General features: G+C 49.7%; 5 protein-coding genes across 5 annotated transcripts; 1 reads left to right on the top strand and 4 right to left on the bottom strand.

The window, feature by feature from the left end:
• Nucleotides 1-2,625: 2,625 nt before the first annotated feature.
• On the bottom strand, nt 2,626-4,373 carry J4E93_005975 (uncharacterized protein; the record flags this gene model as incomplete). The annotated part of the gene is made up of 3 exons (XM_049343893.1): nt 2,626-3,252; nt 3,310-3,629; nt 3,683-4,373. The coding sequence occupies 3 exons, from the start codon at nt 4,371-4,373 to the stop codon at nt 2,626-2,628; spliced, it is 1,638 nt and encodes a 545-aa protein (XP_049199126.1).
• Nucleotides 4,374-6,395: 2,022 nt separating this feature from the next.
• J4E93_005976 (uncharacterized protein) lies at nt 6,396-8,038 on the bottom strand (the record flags this gene model as incomplete). The annotated part of the gene is made up of 2 exons (XM_049343894.1): nt 6,396-7,231; nt 7,282-8,038. 2 exons carry the CDS (start codon nt 8,036-8,038, stop codon nt 6,396-6,398), a joined length of 1,593 nt encoding a protein of 530 aa, XP_049199127.1.
• A 3,094-nt stretch (nt 8,039-11,132) lies between these two features.
• J4E93_005977 (uncharacterized protein) lies at nt 11,133-12,245 on the bottom strand (the record flags this gene model as incomplete). The annotated part of the gene is made up of 1 exon (XM_049343895.1): nt 11,133-12,245. One exon carries the CDS (start codon nt 12,243-12,245, stop codon nt 11,133-11,135), a length of 1,113 nt encoding a protein of 370 aa, XP_049199128.1.
• Nucleotides 12,246-12,963: 718 nt separating this feature from the next.
• On the bottom strand, nt 12,964-14,592 carry J4E93_005978 (uncharacterized protein; the record flags this gene model as incomplete). The annotated part of the gene is made up of 1 exon (XM_049343896.1): nt 12,964-14,592. One exon carries the CDS (start codon nt 14,590-14,592, stop codon nt 12,964-12,966), a length of 1,629 nt encoding a protein of 542 aa, XP_049199129.1.
• A 2,217-nt stretch (nt 14,593-16,809) lies between these two features.
• J4E93_005979 (uncharacterized protein) lies at nt 16,810-17,734 on the top strand (the record flags this gene model as incomplete). The annotated part of the gene is made up of 2 exons (XM_049343897.1): nt 16,810-17,296; nt 17,349-17,734. 2 exons carry the CDS (start codon nt 16,810-16,812, stop codon nt 17,732-17,734), a joined length of 873 nt encoding a protein of 290 aa, XP_049199130.1.
• Between the last annotated feature and the right edge of the window lie 686 nt (nt 17,735-18,420).

Genomic DNA, 18,420 nt, shown 5'->3' on the forward strand with positions numbered 1-18,420 from the left:
CTAGGTAATTAAGAAGATAGAGATAAGTTTTATTTAGTAGTTATTTATTTTAGAGCTATACTAATAAAGTATTATAGAATTTTATAAAGAGGTATTTTTAATATAATTCTAATTACGCTCTTACTAACTACAAAACTCTAGACACTCTACAGCGCTTATTTAATAAACGCTTTAGCTTTAAGAAATTTAATACTATATTTACTTAGGTAAAACCTATAATTAACTAGTTAGCTACTACTAAGATAAAGATACTAGGTAAGCTAGTCTCTAAAAGCAAGTAGTAGGCGCGTAGTAAGTTAATAGAGTACTAAATTTATTTTAAATATTCTAACTAATAATCTATAGCTATCTTTAGTAATATTACTACGTAAATAAAGATAGTGTTTAATATTACAAACTATAAGTCTAAATTTAGACTTCTATATACGTATAATAGTATAGTTAAGATATTTAATAAGCTACTTAAGAATAATATAATCTATAAGAACTACCTAGATATTAATAACTTTACTACTAAAGTAAGCTATTTATATACGTATTCTTATATAAAGACTATACTAAAGATACTATTTAATCTAAACGCTATAAACCTAATTAGGTGTAATTTTCCTTCTAGAGTAATATAGAAGAAAGGTAACTACTATAATAATATTAATCTATAAGATAGTACTATTAATAATAATATATAGCTTAGTTTACCTAGCTTACTCTACTACTACTATTACTTTTTCTTATAATACTTATAATATATTTATTTAGTAGTAATAATCTTTACTTTAGCGTTTCTTTATATAGCAGAATTTTAATAGTATAGTATAATTTCTAGCTATATTTCTTTCTACTTCTGCGCCTAACTAGCTTCTAATCTAAGGCTAGTATCTATACCTATTTTATATATATATAGCGATAGACATATATACTACTACTATTTCTACTTATTATCTTCTATAGAAGTTAAGGTTTAGAGTATTTATTTATATTTATAATATCTATTTTACTAGCTTTTCTATATATTAAGTTATAGATTATATAGTTTATCTCTACTATTTAAGTATGTTCTTTAATATCTCTAGTCTGCTAGGTTCTCTATTTATATAACTTAATTTACCTTTAGATTTATAGAAGTATAAACTACTAACACTATTCTTATATATTATAAAAGGTTATTTATAATAGACGTAGATATATTAAGTAACTAAGAAGACCTAGGCTATTTCTACTTTTATAATATAGCTATATCTAATAGATAGTAATCTAGTAGTAACTAGTTCTAGCTTATATTAATAAACGTATATCTTTATAAGATATATATTAAATAGTAGTAGTAGGCGCCTATAGTATACTTTATATAAGTTAGAAGTTAATAGTATCTAAAAGGTAGAAAGTAACTATTATAATATTAAGATTAATATATAACTAGTAGGTAATAGAATTAAAAGCCTTTTATTATAGTACTAGTTATATTAAGTATTAGAGCTGTTACGTAGTTTAAATTAATAGCTAATATTTTTAAAATAAGTATAAAGCTAGTGTAAAAGTATATCTTACTTATTATATTCTATATTTATTACTCTTTTATGTATTAATAGCTAGCGACGTAAAAGCTCTTATAAATATCTAACTAGCTTAATAGCCTTTATAGTTTAATAGTATAATAATAATAAAATTATAGTTATATAATAAGTTTAGTAGGTAATAATATTAATAGCGTTGTGTAGTAGCTTTATATAAACATTAGTTTTGCAGCTATAACGCGCGCGATCTAATAATAACATTATTAGCTAATAAGATAAAAGCTCTAACCTAACTACTTTATTATTAACATTATAACGCTGCTAACTCTATAATAATCTAAGTTATAGCTTTATACATGCAATTATTGCAAAAGTACTTTGAATATTAATATAATATTCTATACATATTAATCCTTAGCATTATTTCGCAGCCTAATTATTAGACTCCCCTAGCGCGCTACGGTAAGGTCTGTTTTGTAGCGCATCCTTTGCGCATCAAACGGCGGGTTTATCTTATCTAAGGCAGTGCGCGCTTCACGCGACGCACTTAACTATTCGTGTTGCTCAAGTAGTAGAGCCTGCATGGCGTTAGCTCTTCCTGCAACCAAACAACAAGTGCGGGTAGTTACCATAGGACGTGACAAAGTGCATGCGAGTGAGTGAGCTGCGACTGCAATATATTGTGGCTGCCAAGGCTCGGGACGCCCGTGCTAGCGCGGGAAATGGCCATACTAAAGTTGCAGACTGAGCGCCACGTTCACTTTTGCTGTTAACGAAAACCGTGTTTAGGTAGGTAGCGTTTATTAGAGGTATCAAGCCCTCGGGTCAGTTCTGAAGTCAGGAGATTAGGCATTAGCTCACGTGTTGGAAATATCGAGAGCAGCTCCTGGGTAGGAAGGCTTTAGAACAGCTTATAGGTCGAAAGACTCTGCGTGGAGCCCAGGACTTGCGAAGTCTTTCCAGGACCGGACGAGCTGAAACACTGGGGCAATGCGATCAGTCCCTAGTACTTGAGCCTCGACAACGCTATGCATACGCTATATATCTGGTACTTACACGCGTACGTTGGTATCGAAGAGAAGTTGTGGAGATGAACAGAAAGACGACCCGTCTATGCCGCGATCATCTCAATCGCGTCGAGACTGATACTAGGACTCAAATATCCCGTAGACGTCTTTCCAGAAATGACGGAGATCTTCAGTATCTGATACTCCCTCGCGCTCTTCACCCACGCACTTGCCGGTACACTGTACTCATAAACGTAGTTGTTGCCACGGTATGTTCCAACAGTCAGACTTCTGGTATCGCCCTGACCCTTGTCTGATTGCAAAGGAGCGGTCCAGCTGTTCACCGCAATAGCCGGTCTTCCACCAGACATGCCCTCTGTGACACCAATTCTGATCTTTGCGCCATTGGCTAGTTGCGCATCGCTGAGGCGGAAGTAGACGAGGTGGTCGTTGTTGATGTCTTTCCACATGTAGCCGGGGAAGTTGGCGGCGCTGCTGGTGCCCACAATGTAGTTGCTAGCATCCCATTTGGCGAGGCGCGAATCGGATGGATGCATGTATGTAGGCTTCATGGGGCTGTCGCCGAAGTTCAGGAAACCTTTAGGTGTACCATCCCATTCGCCGATTCGCCACACGACAGCTGTATCTGACGGGTCGTTGCAGGTGATCGTATTCAGCGCTACAGTGCCTCCAGCAGTGACGGTAACAGTGCTAGTGTGAACCTCGAGTTCCTGCAAGATCGGGTTAGTTCACATTGTATCAAAGTTCTGATGTATGGCTGTACTTACACCCTTGTATACAGTCAACGTATACGAGCCTGGCAGAATCTTGCTGATTCTCCAGGAGCCGGATGATGCGATGGTCCAGTATTGTGCCTGGGCACTCTTCAGACCGACAACATACTGGTAACCGCTCTTCACGTTGGCCAAACCAACACCAGCGACGGCACCACGTTGACTAGCAGGAACCCAGCCATCGATTCCAAGGGAGTCCATCCAGTCCCAGTTAGCGTTGCGAGCAAAGAGAGCGTTGCTCGGTGCGGCACCGCTATCCGTGAAGTGGAGGACGGAGGGACCTTGCAGGCCAAAGCGCATCACATCAGTATGACCTGAAGCACGTTAGCATATGCCATGAGTTGGAGTCGAGGGCTAATTCGCGTACCCATGTTGTAGTGGTAGATATCATAGAGATCCGGGCCACCACTACCTCCGCGGCGCACCAAACTTCGGAAGAAAGGCCCACCCGACGCTTTCTCGTGATTTGACCTGATCATGTACATGCCGACATTTCGATTGGTGTATCCGACCCAGTCGTAGTCCATAGTACGACCATACAACTTGCCCGAGTAATGTTTGGACCATGTCTGGCCGTTGAGCCCGTTGATGTCACCAGACTCAATGGCAGTCGCACCATCCGGAACCCAGTCCGTGTCTTCGTTGATGTTGTTGGTAAAGATATTCGGCGGGATGCGAAGGATGTATCGCGACACAGTGATGCTGCTGTCTTTCTTGTTCATGAAGATATAGACGTTGGGGTTGCCATAGCGGAAGACGAGAGTGTGAACGAGCGTTCCTACTTTCATGGTCACCTTGATGACGTTGGTGTATTGCTGAATGGTGACAGTGCCGGGTGCAAGGCCAGATTCCACGTGCGAATTCTTCCCATTCTGGCCGTTGTACTCAACGCCACGGTACTTGATCGAGGTCATGTCGGCGTTTGTCTTGCTGACCTTGACGACGAGATTCGCGTTCGTATCGATAACATAGTTTTTGCCGTCATCGGTGTAGCCCCAAGCTGCAAAAACAGCCGTAGGGGCCAGTAGAAGAGCAGTGACGGTCGCTAAGAACCGCATCGTGAAGACTGACGGAGGAAAGACGATGAGCTAGAAACCCCATGTGGATTCATTGTGCAAGACGGCTTTATAGCAATGTATTTGCTTTCCCACGTGTGTGCGCAGATGGCTACTACACACCATCACAATAGCATCTTTCCCGGTGGTAGTATTGTAAACTCCACGTTAGTTACCAGATCGAGCTGGCTCCGCCATTAGGATAGAGCACCTACGCCTTGCGGAGTAGTGCTTGGTGCTGATTGTACAGGACCCGAGCATGGGTATATATCTAGCCAGCGTTTGTAGTACTACTCCGAGTCTAGCACGTCTAGTACCCCGTGCGCACCATATCATTGGTGGGGCTGGCTTTCGGTGTTTCGAAGCAAATCCGGGGAAATTCTTGAAATTAAGAAGGAAGCTTGGTAGGCATTAGCACCGCCGAACTCACAAGTGAGAAGGCATCATGGGCCATCGTAGAGATAAAGTGGTGCGGAGAAACTTTGTGCAGAGGTGAAGTGGGGACCATGATGTGGATTGAAGATGGAAGGGCTTGCAGGAGTAATGAATGAGGGCGAAGGGGAAGGGGCCGTGTCGCGGGCCGAGGTTAGGCCGATTGGTGAAGTTTGCAGAGCCAGGCCCCGTGCCTTGTGACTGCCCCTCATGAAAGGCACATGCCGTCGTGATGCACAATTTCAATGTTTCCTTCTCGACACAACCTGTAAAGGTCCACGCCGAACATGGCGCTGCATCTCCTTGAATGACAAGATGAGAAGGGTTTGACAGATACTTTGGGCCACAGATGTCTGAAACTTTCAGGCGTCCAGGCACATGCCCGCTGTGTGCTGGCGATCCTGTCGTAATCTACGAATGCCATGCTTTTTCTTCGGCGCGAAGTCAAATATGGTTTGCATCCGAACAAGTTTGGCTTTTTGTGTTGATCTGTACGAGGAAGTTTGGTTTTAAACGCCACAAGGTTTACTTTCCCGCCGTCACATGTGCCAACTCATTGCAGCTCGCAACGCATTCCCAACCTGACAGTCACCAGGTGTCTGTTGGGTTTTCGAGTGGTAATTTCAGTGTGTGTTGCATGGAGAGCGAAGGCAGCTGAACCATGAGTGCGAATCCTGTGACACCACGGTTGCCTGTTTCTAGGGGTAGAAATTTCGCGCGCGCTGCGCAACCTGACAGTCAGGCAAGCACACCGTTGACTTCCAATAAACTCCAAGTTGTCAGCGTTGATCTTACAGAATGAGGCGTCGTGACTCACTTCTCATCCTCACGCATACGCGTTCGTAGCAAGTCCTTCCGCTCGTCAGGCTGATTCTCGACCTTGTCAATCTCCTGCTGTGACAGCGGCTCTGGCAAAGTCCCTGCAGCCAGCTCAAACCACTTCTCTTTTTGGCGTGTTGGTGCCATCAGCGAATACTGGATTCGTCAGTTGCGCTCTGAAGTCTTCTGGGAAGCGGCTTAGAATAGCTTTTTTGAGTTCAGGTTTTGTACGACTGGATCAGCAGTAGTATACTTTGGCAGATATGATGCTCACTAAGTCCTTCCGCGGAGAGCACTTTGCGATCTGCAGTCAGCGAGCGCAGAACGCCGTCGTTGCCTAGGAATGTGATGTCGAGGATATCGTTCCAGAAGGCCTTGAGACTGCGCGTGACCTCTTGCTGAAGTGGATCACTGGTGTCGTACGATGGCACCCATCTCAGAGCGGATGATGTTACTACAGTACTTGGGTCGGTCATGATGTTCAAAGCGGAAGGAAAATAACTTTTGATTGATTGCAGGGTATAAAAAACACAAAAGGGTATGATGCTATGAGGCCGCCTGTAGCGACTGAGGATGAGCGTGGTTCGTCACTGGACGGCCATGCGCTTACAAACAGATTGTCCTCCCTGGAAAACATTACAAGTAAATGGGCGGTGCGCCCTGTTACAATCATAAACAGCCATACTCAAAATGGCGTACAGCTCGAACGTGAAGTGCAGGACGTAAGCACTAAGCGCAGGATGCGCATTCGCCCCAAACATTATCAATTCGTCATTATGACATCCTCGGAGCCCTGTCGATAGACATGCGAGCAGCTGCGATATCCATAGACATGCGAGGAGCGCGGCTGTCAATGGATTGCCTCGACAGCTGGTAGCTCATGCGCCAGTCGAGCGGCAGGCGACCTTCGTTTGTGGTCCGTCGGGAAGCGTGGCCGATAACGACGTGCATCTCGAACTTGTCCAATCCAGTCTTTTGCAAGTACGCTTCGTATCCCTCCGACTTGGAAGCCCGCTTCATCCACTCCTCACTCACCGCCGACGGGTAGACTACGCGCAGCAGGGGCTCGGCACCGCGGAATCGGTAGTATTGCCGGATGTCGTCGTGGGGAAACAGATGCAAGTCAATCCTCTTCATGGGCCCGTTGACTGCGGTAAGCCAGCTTTGGTTGCTATTGGCAGGGTTTGGTAGCAACTTGTTGAGCTCACCCACGATCTCAGAGATGCTGCGGAAGACAACTCCCTCGGTGGAGGTGAAGCGACAATCGGTGCGACGCGTGCGGACGAGGCATCGGATGAGCGGCAACAGGTCAATGGGCTCCATATCGAAGCACGCAGCATCGATGTCCAAAGAGACATGGCCCTTGAGCGAATCGATCTTGACCAGGTTCGACTTCTGGCTCCACAGGTCGATGATGTAGTGTGCCTTCTCCGCGTATATCGGTAGGAACTCCTCGCGAAGCTGGTGGCATACCTGCGTGAGGCTGTAGTATTGTCTCCGCTTCGTCGGGGTGGCTTCGCCTTCGCGTTGGACCAGCGCCGGATCATCGTGACGGCACATCCTGATGGGCACCTCCTCGCTCATACGCTCATAGATGCGGTTTCTGATCTCTGTGTTGCATTAGCGCTTATACATTGATATAGACTAGGGGGTAACATACCTGGCGGCATGTCCAGGAAGCACAGCGGCGCGGTCTTCTTGGGAGCCGGGACCTCTTCAACAACATCTTCAACCTCGGGGCTGATGGATGCGACTTCATCGATGGCTAGTTCTGGTGTCTCATCGTGTACAGACGGGGTGCTCGGTTCGGGTTGCTGCTCGGGGGTGATCGCACGGGTTTCTGGTTCAGGTGTCGCACATCGCACAGTTGCAGCGGCGGCAGTGTCGCGGACTTCAGGCTCTACTTGTGTATAGGCGACGGGAGTCGAGTTCCATGGCTCCTGTTCAGGGGTGGCGCAGCGAACAGGCGGGGTGACTGCACGAGCATGTTGTTCGTCGTGCTTTTGTTCGAGTTGCTGCTTGGGCTCCTGCTCCTCGGCTACTGACGATGTGTCTTGCTTTGTGGCGGACGTAGCTGTGACTAGGACCCTCTGTTCGACCATCCATCCTGCACTCGGTTTCGACTTCTCCGAAATGACCGCCAGCTCGACATCGTCATTCTTGCTCAACCCGCTACCGCGACTCTCAAGACCAGACCGTACACTTGCGCGCACCGGATTCGCGACGCGCTCGATACGGTCTTCATTGGGCGAGGGGATGTCGTTCGGCTTCTCAATCGTGGGGTGAAGGGTGGTTGCAGTAGTTCCATGCGCGTTGCTGGGCTCGGGCGTCGCGTCGTTTGTTTCAAGCGGCTCTGTTGACGTCTCACGCGTCCGTCTCGCCCGACCACAACTGAAAAGGTCGCCCAAAAACGACATGGCTGCTCTTCCACACCACCACGGCGAGTGCGTGGATATTAGGAATAAGTACTGTGGGCAAGTCGCACAAAAGTAAAGAGACCGGCACAACCGTCTATTGGGGCACCTGCTAGCTCATATGTTTCTTCAGTCAGGATTGCGGCATCGAGTGAGGACAAAGGCTAAACCCTTTCAATGGTCGATGAAACGCATTGGGCGAATGAAGTCGTCGGTAAGATTGCTATCACACTGAGATGACCGGGGTGGGGCACGTGCTTTACCCCTGATCAGCGCCTTCGATCCCCACTTTCGATGAGACTTATCTTATCTCTATGGGCGCGGCAGATTCACAATTCCAGCACCTGGCATCATGCCCGCATCTTGTCCAGCCTGCCGGTAGTCGCCGGGACGGTGCGCGCAGGTGATGTGTCTGGCGCAACTTACATATCGATTAAGGTTGCGCTGAAAGTTTGTCTGTGACCCGTTCACACGCGGTCGATGGGCTCATCTCGGACTAGCGAAAATCGCCGAAGGAAAAGCTTCGGTCACTTGAGCGTCCATGGCGGAATTATTTGATTCTCTATACCTTTATTGTCTAACGCAAAGCTCTTCGGGTACGTGCATGCTTGCCCAGACATCGCAGCCTAACGATTTGCGGAAATGTCCAACGCGCGACGTCATTGCCAACCACGATCCACCACAACGGGAACTGTCAGGCCGGAGCACCTCATCAAATATTGGTCGGGCCATCTCGATATACGACATACATACGGGAAAATGAATATACGATCACCAGGACTAAAGATGATCTGCAACGATTGGACCCATCTGCAGGGCAGCAGCTCCCTCCTCAACGTCTCCCAGGGTTTTGACGTTCTCGCGTATCTTACAGCATGTCCAAGCAGCCATCTCAAGTGCCAGTAACCCGGTCAAGATCTCCGAGTTGTTGATGTAAGTAGTGTATGGCGCGCCTTCATTGTGTGGGTAATAGTATCGGAGGCACAGGACGCGTACCGCGTTCTCTAAGAGGTGGTAGTAGGCGAGTCGAATGATCGCGTCCTGGGTTGATACCAATTCTGTTGTACTCCAGATCATCGTCCAGTCGAATCGAGGCATGGCGACGCGGTTGCGGTCGGTCGCTGCGGGATCACCAGACACGCCTTCCCAAACATTGTTGAGGAACGTTCCCAAAGACGTCCATTCCCAAGCACGGAGCTCAATGAAAGTTGTAAGGACCAGGATGTTCAAAGGTGATATCGCCAGCCAGGGAATAATCCAGTCTAGGGACCGCAACTTCAAATGCAGCAAACTTGAAAATGTGGCTAGAAATTGTAAGATTAGGCTGGTAGCGAAGAGGCAGTAAAGAAGCTGGTGCTTCGTTTTCTCCAATGAGCGCGAATAGCTTGTGGAGAGTCCGACGAGGCTGAAGGAGATGAAGAGCCAGGTGAGTTGGCTCGGTGCTTCGAACATATCTTTAATGATATTTGCTGCGTCTTTTGAATGATGAAGATCGCCGTACAAGTACTCATGATCTGATTTTCTCAAGTCCGGTATGGATTGCCTACCAAGAAAAAAGTCGCATGCGGCAAGTGAGACCAGCCATGGCAGTATTACTAAACACCCAGTAGTGCCGGTCAGCATGATGTGTGTTTGGCGGTGCGAACGACGTCGGAATTTGTTGAATCTGGAGGGTTGTGGCCTGGATGTTGGAGGGTGCATGTTGACTTTATATAAGATGGTGTTCGCGTATGTCTTCGGTAGGTCCGCTACCACGAACCAATATTGCGTCCGTCCATGGTTCGGCGGTATCACGACCAAGACAGTAGACCAATCATGATATGAGTCTGCGTAGTCATAGTGACGAAGCGTTGCCTGAGACCAACGCGCGGATGTGTGAATAAACTTACCAACATGGACTAGCGCATTGTGGCGGCCGGACGCTCCCGAGGTCACTCTCTCACCAGGTTCTTCAGTCACAGGCATCAACTCCCACCGGTCACCACACTACACAACCACAAACAAACTTCAGTCTCAACCCGCAGCCATCTCGAGGTCACCATGCAGACAGAAAATGTGCACTCGTTGCGCCGACTTGGTACCAAACAAGATGCGACAAAGATCGGCTTCATGGATCTACCCGGAGGTAAAGCAGCAACCTCCTAGGTCGATAGATAGCAGTGCGCTAACCTTCGCTGTAGAACTGCGCAACACAATATACTCATACTGCAAGAAACCTGGGGACGAGAGCTTTACTCGCGGATCACATTCGGTGCATGAGATCGGATATCGGACCTACTTCCATCTCTGCCAGGTCAACTACCAGATTCGGCAGGAAGCGCTTCCTTTGCAATACCAGAATTTCGCACATCGAGTCCCTCTCAGACACCTCGCCGCCTACTTGGAGACATTTCTGTTACCGCATAAAGGGCACTCCCTGGTCGGTAGTACCTCCTTCACCTTTCGATCCGATCAATCTTTCCCTCGTGTCAACATAGCTCCGCTTATTCGAGTATGCAAAAGGCACCCGGAATTTGCCGTCAGGCTTAGCGGCATCAGCTCTGTCCGCCCTGTCAACCTCTTGTTCCGCTCGTACTACTATCCAAGAACGCTTAGCGAGCGAGCATTGGATCTCGACACGCAGTTCCAAGAACTAATCAAGCACTCTCGAGTTCGATCTGCCGACTTGAACAAGTCCACTACCTCTCAGCGCCGATGGAGCAAGTTTCTCGGGAAATCTGTCGAGGAATTATGGATCCACTCTTACAGCAAGGAGCTTGATGTGGATATCATAGTCAAGCCCGAGGTATCTGAACCGTGGATGGACGATATTATCCAGACCAACCGTCGGGCCGGCATCCCTGCTCACCGTCATCGCTACAAAAAGGAATACAAGGCATGGGTATACAACAATCGGTTTCCAGGGTTCTTGATACAGAATGTAGCCTCTGTGATAAGGTCGGATAGCACCCGAGTATAACTGCTCAGCAACGACATGCACATGAAGCAGGCCTTACTTTCGCTACTGAGATAGGCGTATAATCTCAATACTTCAGCACAATCATACGGAGCTACGTCATTACTCATTCAGTTGCACACCAGGGTCACCCATTTCCGTCTAACCCTGCTGCCACAAACTCGTAGTATGTCCCTGAAAGCTAACCCCATCAATCTCCCTAATCTCCTCATTACTCAACCTCCACCCCAGCGCCGCACAATTGCTAACAGCCTGCTCCTCCTTCCTCACACCACATACCGGCGTAATACCCTTGCACATATTGTAGTTCAGCGCAACAGCACTCTGGGGTACACCGCGCTTATCCGCAATCTTCTTCAGTACCGCATTGACAGGCTCAATGTCCTTCATATCGTAGCTGGAGAAGCGGTAGGTCTTTGGCGGCGGGTTATCAGATGTGTATTTGCCAGTCAGCCGACCCTGAGCGAGCGAAGAGTAGGACTGCAAAACGATACCGCGTTCTTTACAGGCTTGAAGGAGGCCGGACAGTTCTGGTTCGCGGCGGAGGACGGAGTATTCGACTTGGTTGATGGCGAGTGGGACGCCGTATTTGGCTAGTTCGTCTTGCATCTTGATCATGTCTACGAGGCTGTAGTTTGCCACGCCGACAGTCTTGGTCATACCCTTTTCTACGCACTCGGCCATGCCTTTGGCGATCATGGGGATGGTTTGAAGGTGAATGGGGCCATGGACGAGGTAAATGTCGATGTAATCGAGGCCGAAGTTCTTTAGTGAAGTTTCGAGCTTCTTGAGGGGTGCCATGGTGGGGTGGAGGACGTCTTTTGCTTGGGGTACGACAAAGTACTTGTCTTGCATAACGAAGCTGTCTCTTGGCATGTCCTTGACTAGTCTTCCGCAGATTGTCTCACTCATGCCTGTGCCGTAGACTTGGGCGGTGTCGATGAAGTTGACCCCTTTGCTAACGCAGTGCTTCCATGCTGCAACGACGTGGGGCTCTTCCTCGGGCTTCCAGTGCCAGGTAGAAGTGTCGCCCCAAGGCCAGGCGCCGATGCACAGTTGCGGAGCGTGGACATCTCCGTTTTTGCCCTTGTATGTGACCTTTTTGTCGGCGGTTGGGATCCAGTCTTCTGGCATGACAGCTGCGAGACCATCAAAGGAAGGGTCGACTGGATTAGGCTTGGTGTGCTTGCCGCTGTGGATGCCAGTGACAGCTGACATACCAGAGGATAGACCAGCTTGAAGGACGTGCTGCATCTTTGCGATTCGATAGTATTGTAATACTAGTACGCCAAAAGAGTTTTGCTTATATCTGAAATCGAAACAGCGCGTCTATCTATTGTTATACTCGTGCGGCATTCAGATCGACGACACGGCAAGCCGTCGGCATTATGGCGAGCACCTTGTATGATGCGGCAATGATTCTTACATTAGTTTTTAGCCTATGCGCAGCGGTTGTTCCTGCATGGGTAGCACAAGTTCGGGAATAGACCGATAAGACCTTGATGTATAGGAGGCAAAACGGCGTGATGTTTGAAGTGGATATCGGGATGATGCGCGGGTGATGTCATGCCTCGACCATGATCTGTTATGTGGGTACTCACGACAGAGACCTGCCAAACCGGTGTCAGAAGTGTAGGGTACGTCTTCATATACTTCGGAGGCATATACTGGGACCTAAAGGTACGTTCAACGGTCGCCGTTGGTAGTCGCGGTCGTTCCTCGGTGCTGGCCGGGACCCATCTCCCGAAAAGGTGATCGCGTTCACCTGTCACGACAGTTCCTGGACGACAACGCGCATGACTCTCGATGTCTTTCGTTTTGCGACGCGTCGAATTAGCATATGTAGGCGAACTAGACCAAATGGCGAGACCAGAGACAGTAAATGGAACAAGAGCGAGATTTGAAGGTCGACTACTTCGTAGCCTGTAAACGTAGAAAGCTTAATTCATATATACTGAAGAACGTAAAGTCTTTACAAGATGCTGTTGTCCGCACATGTAAACGCGCCGTTGACATCTGTGGTGGCAAATGTGTTCATCAAAGCGCGGATACTGGCGTACATGCCAGGCACCATCATGAAGAGTGTGACCGACATGATGAACACGTTGAAAGCAGCTGTCGCAAGCTTCTTTTTACTTGATCGCCACTTGCCGTTCCAGTTGAGATGGAACCAGAAAAGCACGGTAACACCCCAGGTGAACCATGAGAGCAAAAGCGCCGCGGAAATGTTGAGAAGGGAGCTGAACACCGGAATGGCGTTGGCAAGGATCCAAACGACAACCCAGAACAGGGTAACCGAGAAGATCCAGACAGCCCATTCAGTCTTGTTACCGACGTCACCCATCGCGATGGAAGCGCGGCGGCCACGCGACGATCCGGAAGCGCTAGATGAGACTTCGGCGTTGAAGCTTCCATCCTTCTTGGCCTGGCGAGTGCCGATCTCGCGCAGGAAGAAGACGTGCAGGTAGCGCGCGGCGGTCATGCCGAACACCAATCCAGTGCCAAGGAGTCCAACAAAGATGATTCCGTAAGCGACCTTTGCCATCAAGGGTTGTAGAGATCCGAGCGCTGGCGAAGCGACGGATTCACCGGAAAGGGCGTAGACGACCGCAGCGACGATGCAGTAGATGGTGGTAGTGGCGCACTTCTCAATGGTAACAGCGCGTGGGTAGTCGCGAGAGGGGTCCTCCATCTCAGCAAGGACGGTCGGAAAAGCTTGATTGCCGCTGAAAGCAAAGGCGATGTTCAGGAACGCAGCGACAGCTTCCGTGAACGTGGGGCTTCCAATAGCTTTCAGGTTGAGAGGCGCTCCCGCATTGCGGGGACCTTGAACACCAAGCACGATCATGACGAACATGACGGCCGAGAAGATGGAGATGGTGCAGGGCCACGATGCCCATGACACGAAACGCATACTACGCGGTACGCACATGGCCCACATAGCAATGGCCGCAACGACCGAGAAGGCGACCGTGCAGGTCGCGTGTTCGCTGACAGTGTTGAGACCGATCGAGATAGTGACGACTGCCGACGCGCTGATGAGAGCCATGTTGATGAGGAAACCAATGGCAAAGACGGCTTCGAGCCAGGGACCACCGAGGACGCGTCCGTAGTCGACAATGTTGAGCATGTAAGGATACTTGCGCCAGTACTGAATGAGATTGTAGGCAGTGTACAAACTAAGCATTCCCATGCCGACAATGGCAACGATACCAGGAAAGAATCCAAGGGTGTTCAGAGCGGCTGGCAATGACAAGATACCGATGCCAATCTCATTGGTCATGAAGATAATGACAGTTTGTGTTGTGTTGAGTTTCTTCGTTCCTGCGCTGCTTGTGGGGCGTTTGCTTGCATTCTGGATATCGGAAACGTCACCTAGGTTCGTGTCGTGTTCGGAGGAGGTTTCGAGCTTTTCGGGGTCTCCGTGCTTCTTTCGTCGCAAAGGGTCTTCCGGATCGTGAGTAGGGTCTGCTGCAAGGGCTACTGTAGGTCGCTGGGCAGATACAGGCAGATCATTGAGAGCTTTGGGCTTGTTGTCGAGGTCGTGTGTATGTTGCATGGGAAGGTTGCCATGGGCAGAAGGGACGTCTTTGTAATCCATGGTTAGAGGGAGACCAAGCACTTACGCCTGCATGTACCGAGTGAGTGTGGTCGAGACGGGGGAATCGAAGTGACAACGAAGATGCGACCAAGAAACGAACTTGTCAATGGAGACGTTTGATGAGGGCTAAGTTGAGAGGATAAATAGATGCGGGAAAGAACGATAGACTGGTCACAGCGCAGCGTGGAGGAAACCAAGGACATGGAGAATTACGTATTAACGCACATCGCACGCGGACCAAGACAGTAGCTGGTAGTAGCGTATCGTAGAATGCGTCCGCACTCTAACGGGGACTGTGCACCCAATAATGGCTGGACTTGAAGGCAGGGTCTCGCAGAGGCGTGGAGACGGGATGGTACTTTTATCCACTTCAGGTATGTGGGCCTCCCTAGATGCCGTATAGATGAAGCTGTTAGTAAAGGAACCGAGCTGGTGTTTCGCGAAACGCGCAAGTGCGGCACGCTGGGTCCTTCCGGACGATGCGCAGCCTTCCCACGCTGCCGTTCCTATCAAACGATGCAACGCGATGCGGAGGAGGGTCTTGGTGACGTCTGATGGTCATCCACGTCGGGAGCGACCGCGCTAGCGAGAGCCGCATTTGACAACGCGAGAACCGCGCCGAAGCAGCCCGGTGTCACACCCGACAGCTTGGCCGCTGTCGTCATCGGTCTGGGCGTGCTGAGATGAAGTCCATCAAGCCCGAATCCTCAAATAGCCATGTGTATGCGTGAGCGCGTCCCAGATCACAGGAACCTTCCGAGTATTCAGACGATGGACAGACGTTGATTCAGTGTATAGGCCATTCCCGGGGCGAAATGGGAAGGAACCCGAAGGATCCATTCGCGACAAGGACATGCCGAGTCGCATTGGCAGTGAACGCGAAAATTTCGCGCGGTAAAACATCGGCAGCAGTCCATAATCTCTTCATGTTACATCCAGTGAAAGTGAGGCACTTGGAAACCGGAGTGCACGGACGGTTGGCATGGCGGAGGAGTTGGGAGAGCCAAGGCCAGTCTTATGCGATAAACTTCGACGGCAGATGTCCGCTTCGAGTGTTGATAGGTTCGCAGACATGTCCAGAGCCACTCTCATCCCATACTAGAAGCCGCGGACAAGATGAGGAACATGATCTCTTCTTCAATGGTCGCTGTGGGAAGACACTGAGCCGTATATTTCGGTAGATGGTCGCATAAGGTATTGAATCGAAATAGCCAACAGTGAGGTTTCCGTGGGTCGCAGCACATCAATCATTACTCCGGTTCCGCTGCAAGGTACCGACTTGGCTGTATCTGTGGAGTCGCATGTCGCAAGGGAAGTCGCATAGGAAGACGCAGTGTTCTGCTGCTGGCATGTCGCTTTGGAAAGATGATTCGTGTCGCTCTTGGAATAGACCTTGTTGGCCAGGAAGGCTGTTAATTCAGTCAGTAAGACGTGGGGAAGACCGAGTATCTCTCCGCGATATCTGGAGCAGGTAGGTCAGACGAGAGTAAGATATTGAAGTCAGTGTGGGATGAAGTCGTGGGTATTGTCGGTTGTTGGTCACATAGAGTAGGAGTTGACGAGAGGCCCCTATTGAGTGGGCACGCATTTCGGGTTACGCGTCAGCTGAGTCATGCGCCTTCATTTTCCCATCTGTCGCTTCCTCATACGCGATCTTCGATCCACCGATCCTCAAAACTCGGCCACAATCGCGATCTTACACTGTGCGCTCCTTCATCATTGTCATCGCGAAAGATGTCTCCCGTTTCCGCACGTACTGTACCCTCTGCAGGTTCCCAAGGTGCGGCGCAGGAGTGGCTGTGAGGCGGCTGTGAGGCGCACGGAGGCCCTAATAGCCGTTCTTTCCGGGCGGAACGGCGCCAAAAAGCTTGGCCTACGACTATCATCACCATTCTCAAACCTTTCGGGGCCACGCAGGAGCGTCAAGCATGTCAACTCCCTTCTTGGCACGTTGTAGTACGCGCATGCCTTTCCCCAGGAATAACAGGAGGTGAAACGAGATCGATAGCTAGTCCCCACTTCATCTTCGATGTTGCTTCCACGGCTTCTCCATCTTGTCACCTTCCGCTGACTTTCCCTTTGCCGTGTGTTTGAGCGAGAGTCTGCCGTGTACCCTGCTTGTTCGATAATCCGCCCCCGAGAGACCTGCCGCTATTCCCGTCGTTGACGAGTCACTCATTTTTGCGTCGCTTCCTCCTCTCATTCTCCACATTCACCATGATACCCCGGATAGCGCTTTCGGCGCTTTTGTACGCCTCCACCGCATTCGCAGTGTGCACCAAGCTCGAAGACTGCCCCCAGTTTGAGGCACTGAAGACCGACGAATGCCAAACCTACCATCATTTCCTCGCCCGCGGCTCTACCTCGCCATACCCGGGCCACGTCATCGAGACTGTCGGCAAAGTGTGCAATGCGCTCAACACCAAGGAAAACCCCAAGGCCTGCGGATATGAGGATGTGCAGTACTGGGCCATGAACGGCGGAGAGCGATGGTGCATATCGTCGCACGAGGGAGCCATGAATGGCGCCGAGCAAATGAGGAACTACACTGCGAGGTGTCCGGACAGCCACCTGATCGTGATGGGCTTCAGCCAGGGTGGAAGTGTCGCGCTCGACGTCCTTGGTGGCGGTGGCGGTCCACTCTGGGGCTGCACACAGGAAGACAACCCACCCATGAACATCTCAAGTGCGCCGGGATCCAAGAGTACGACTCCAATCTTCTGTCAACCTCGAGGCCTATACTGACATTTCCGCAGTCGTAGCAGCACTTGCTTTCGGTCCCACGCGACGTTCCGCGAACCAGTCCTTCACCCACGGCGGCGGCGAGATCTCGGATGGCGGCGCCCCACGAACAGCGGAGCAAAACGCAGGTCTCCAACCCTATGCCGACGCCGGCAAGCTTCGCGAATACTGCCAGCCTGGCGACCCTATTTGCGCGCCTCATACCAAGGACAAAGACATGTCCAAGCACCTGAACTACTTCGACCTGTTCGGTGACGAGGCAGCGCAATGGGTCATTGACCTCGCAAAGAAAGCTGAGAGCGGCGACCGTACCTCAGGTGCGAAGAGCATGCTCCACCAGACCGTCTCGCACCCCATTGCCAACGTATTCGTCCTGATCTTTGTGCTATTCGCCATATAGTAAGTCTCTTCCATACACCTGCAGTAGTACCATAGAAGCGCGATAGACCGAACGGCGTTAAGAAGACGGACTTTGGAATCATACAGAATGAAGACTTATACCTTGCAGTTTTGCAGTGAGGAAGTTCGCCGTATGGAAGACCACACGCTTCCCCATGTACACCCGCGTCAGCTCGACCGAATCCGTATGAGCACGATTAGCCCCGTTCCACCGCCGGACCCGAGTTGGACAAACACATGTTGCAGGTCTTGGAGATGCTTGGCGCCAAAGGTGTGGCTTCGCAGAGCCGCATATCCGGGACGAGGCACCGCCACACCAGCCAAGGATGGGAGAGAGCTCTTTGAAGAAGAATGAAGGATGCTTAGATGTGGGACGCGCCCAATATGTACCTTTGTCGTACATGCCAAGATACCCTTCAATTGTACCATACTATATGGATATAGCTACATTTAGTACTAGTCGACCGGATCGGCTAATCAAGATATATTAACTTCGCATCTGGCCCTGTTCCGCAATCTCCGTACCCGTCCTCCCAGCTCAAGACCGATCGTTTGCAACATTTTATCATACACGGGCTTGCACCTCGTGCGGGGAAAAAGGTAGAGCGCGTCTGAAGACTGCATTGGGATAAAGCAAGCAAATTGGAAGGTGTTCGGTCTTTTACTTAATGATGTGCTTGTTTTCAC

The sequence above is a fragment of the Alternaria ventricosa genome (genome assembly GCF_023758065.1).
Source record: "Alternaria ventricosa strain BMP 2768 chromosome Unknown scaffold_9, whole genome shotgun sequence".
NCBI classification, from domain to species: domain Eukaryota; kingdom Fungi; phylum Ascomycota; class Dothideomycetes; order Pleosporales; family Pleosporaceae; genus Alternaria; species Alternaria ventricosa.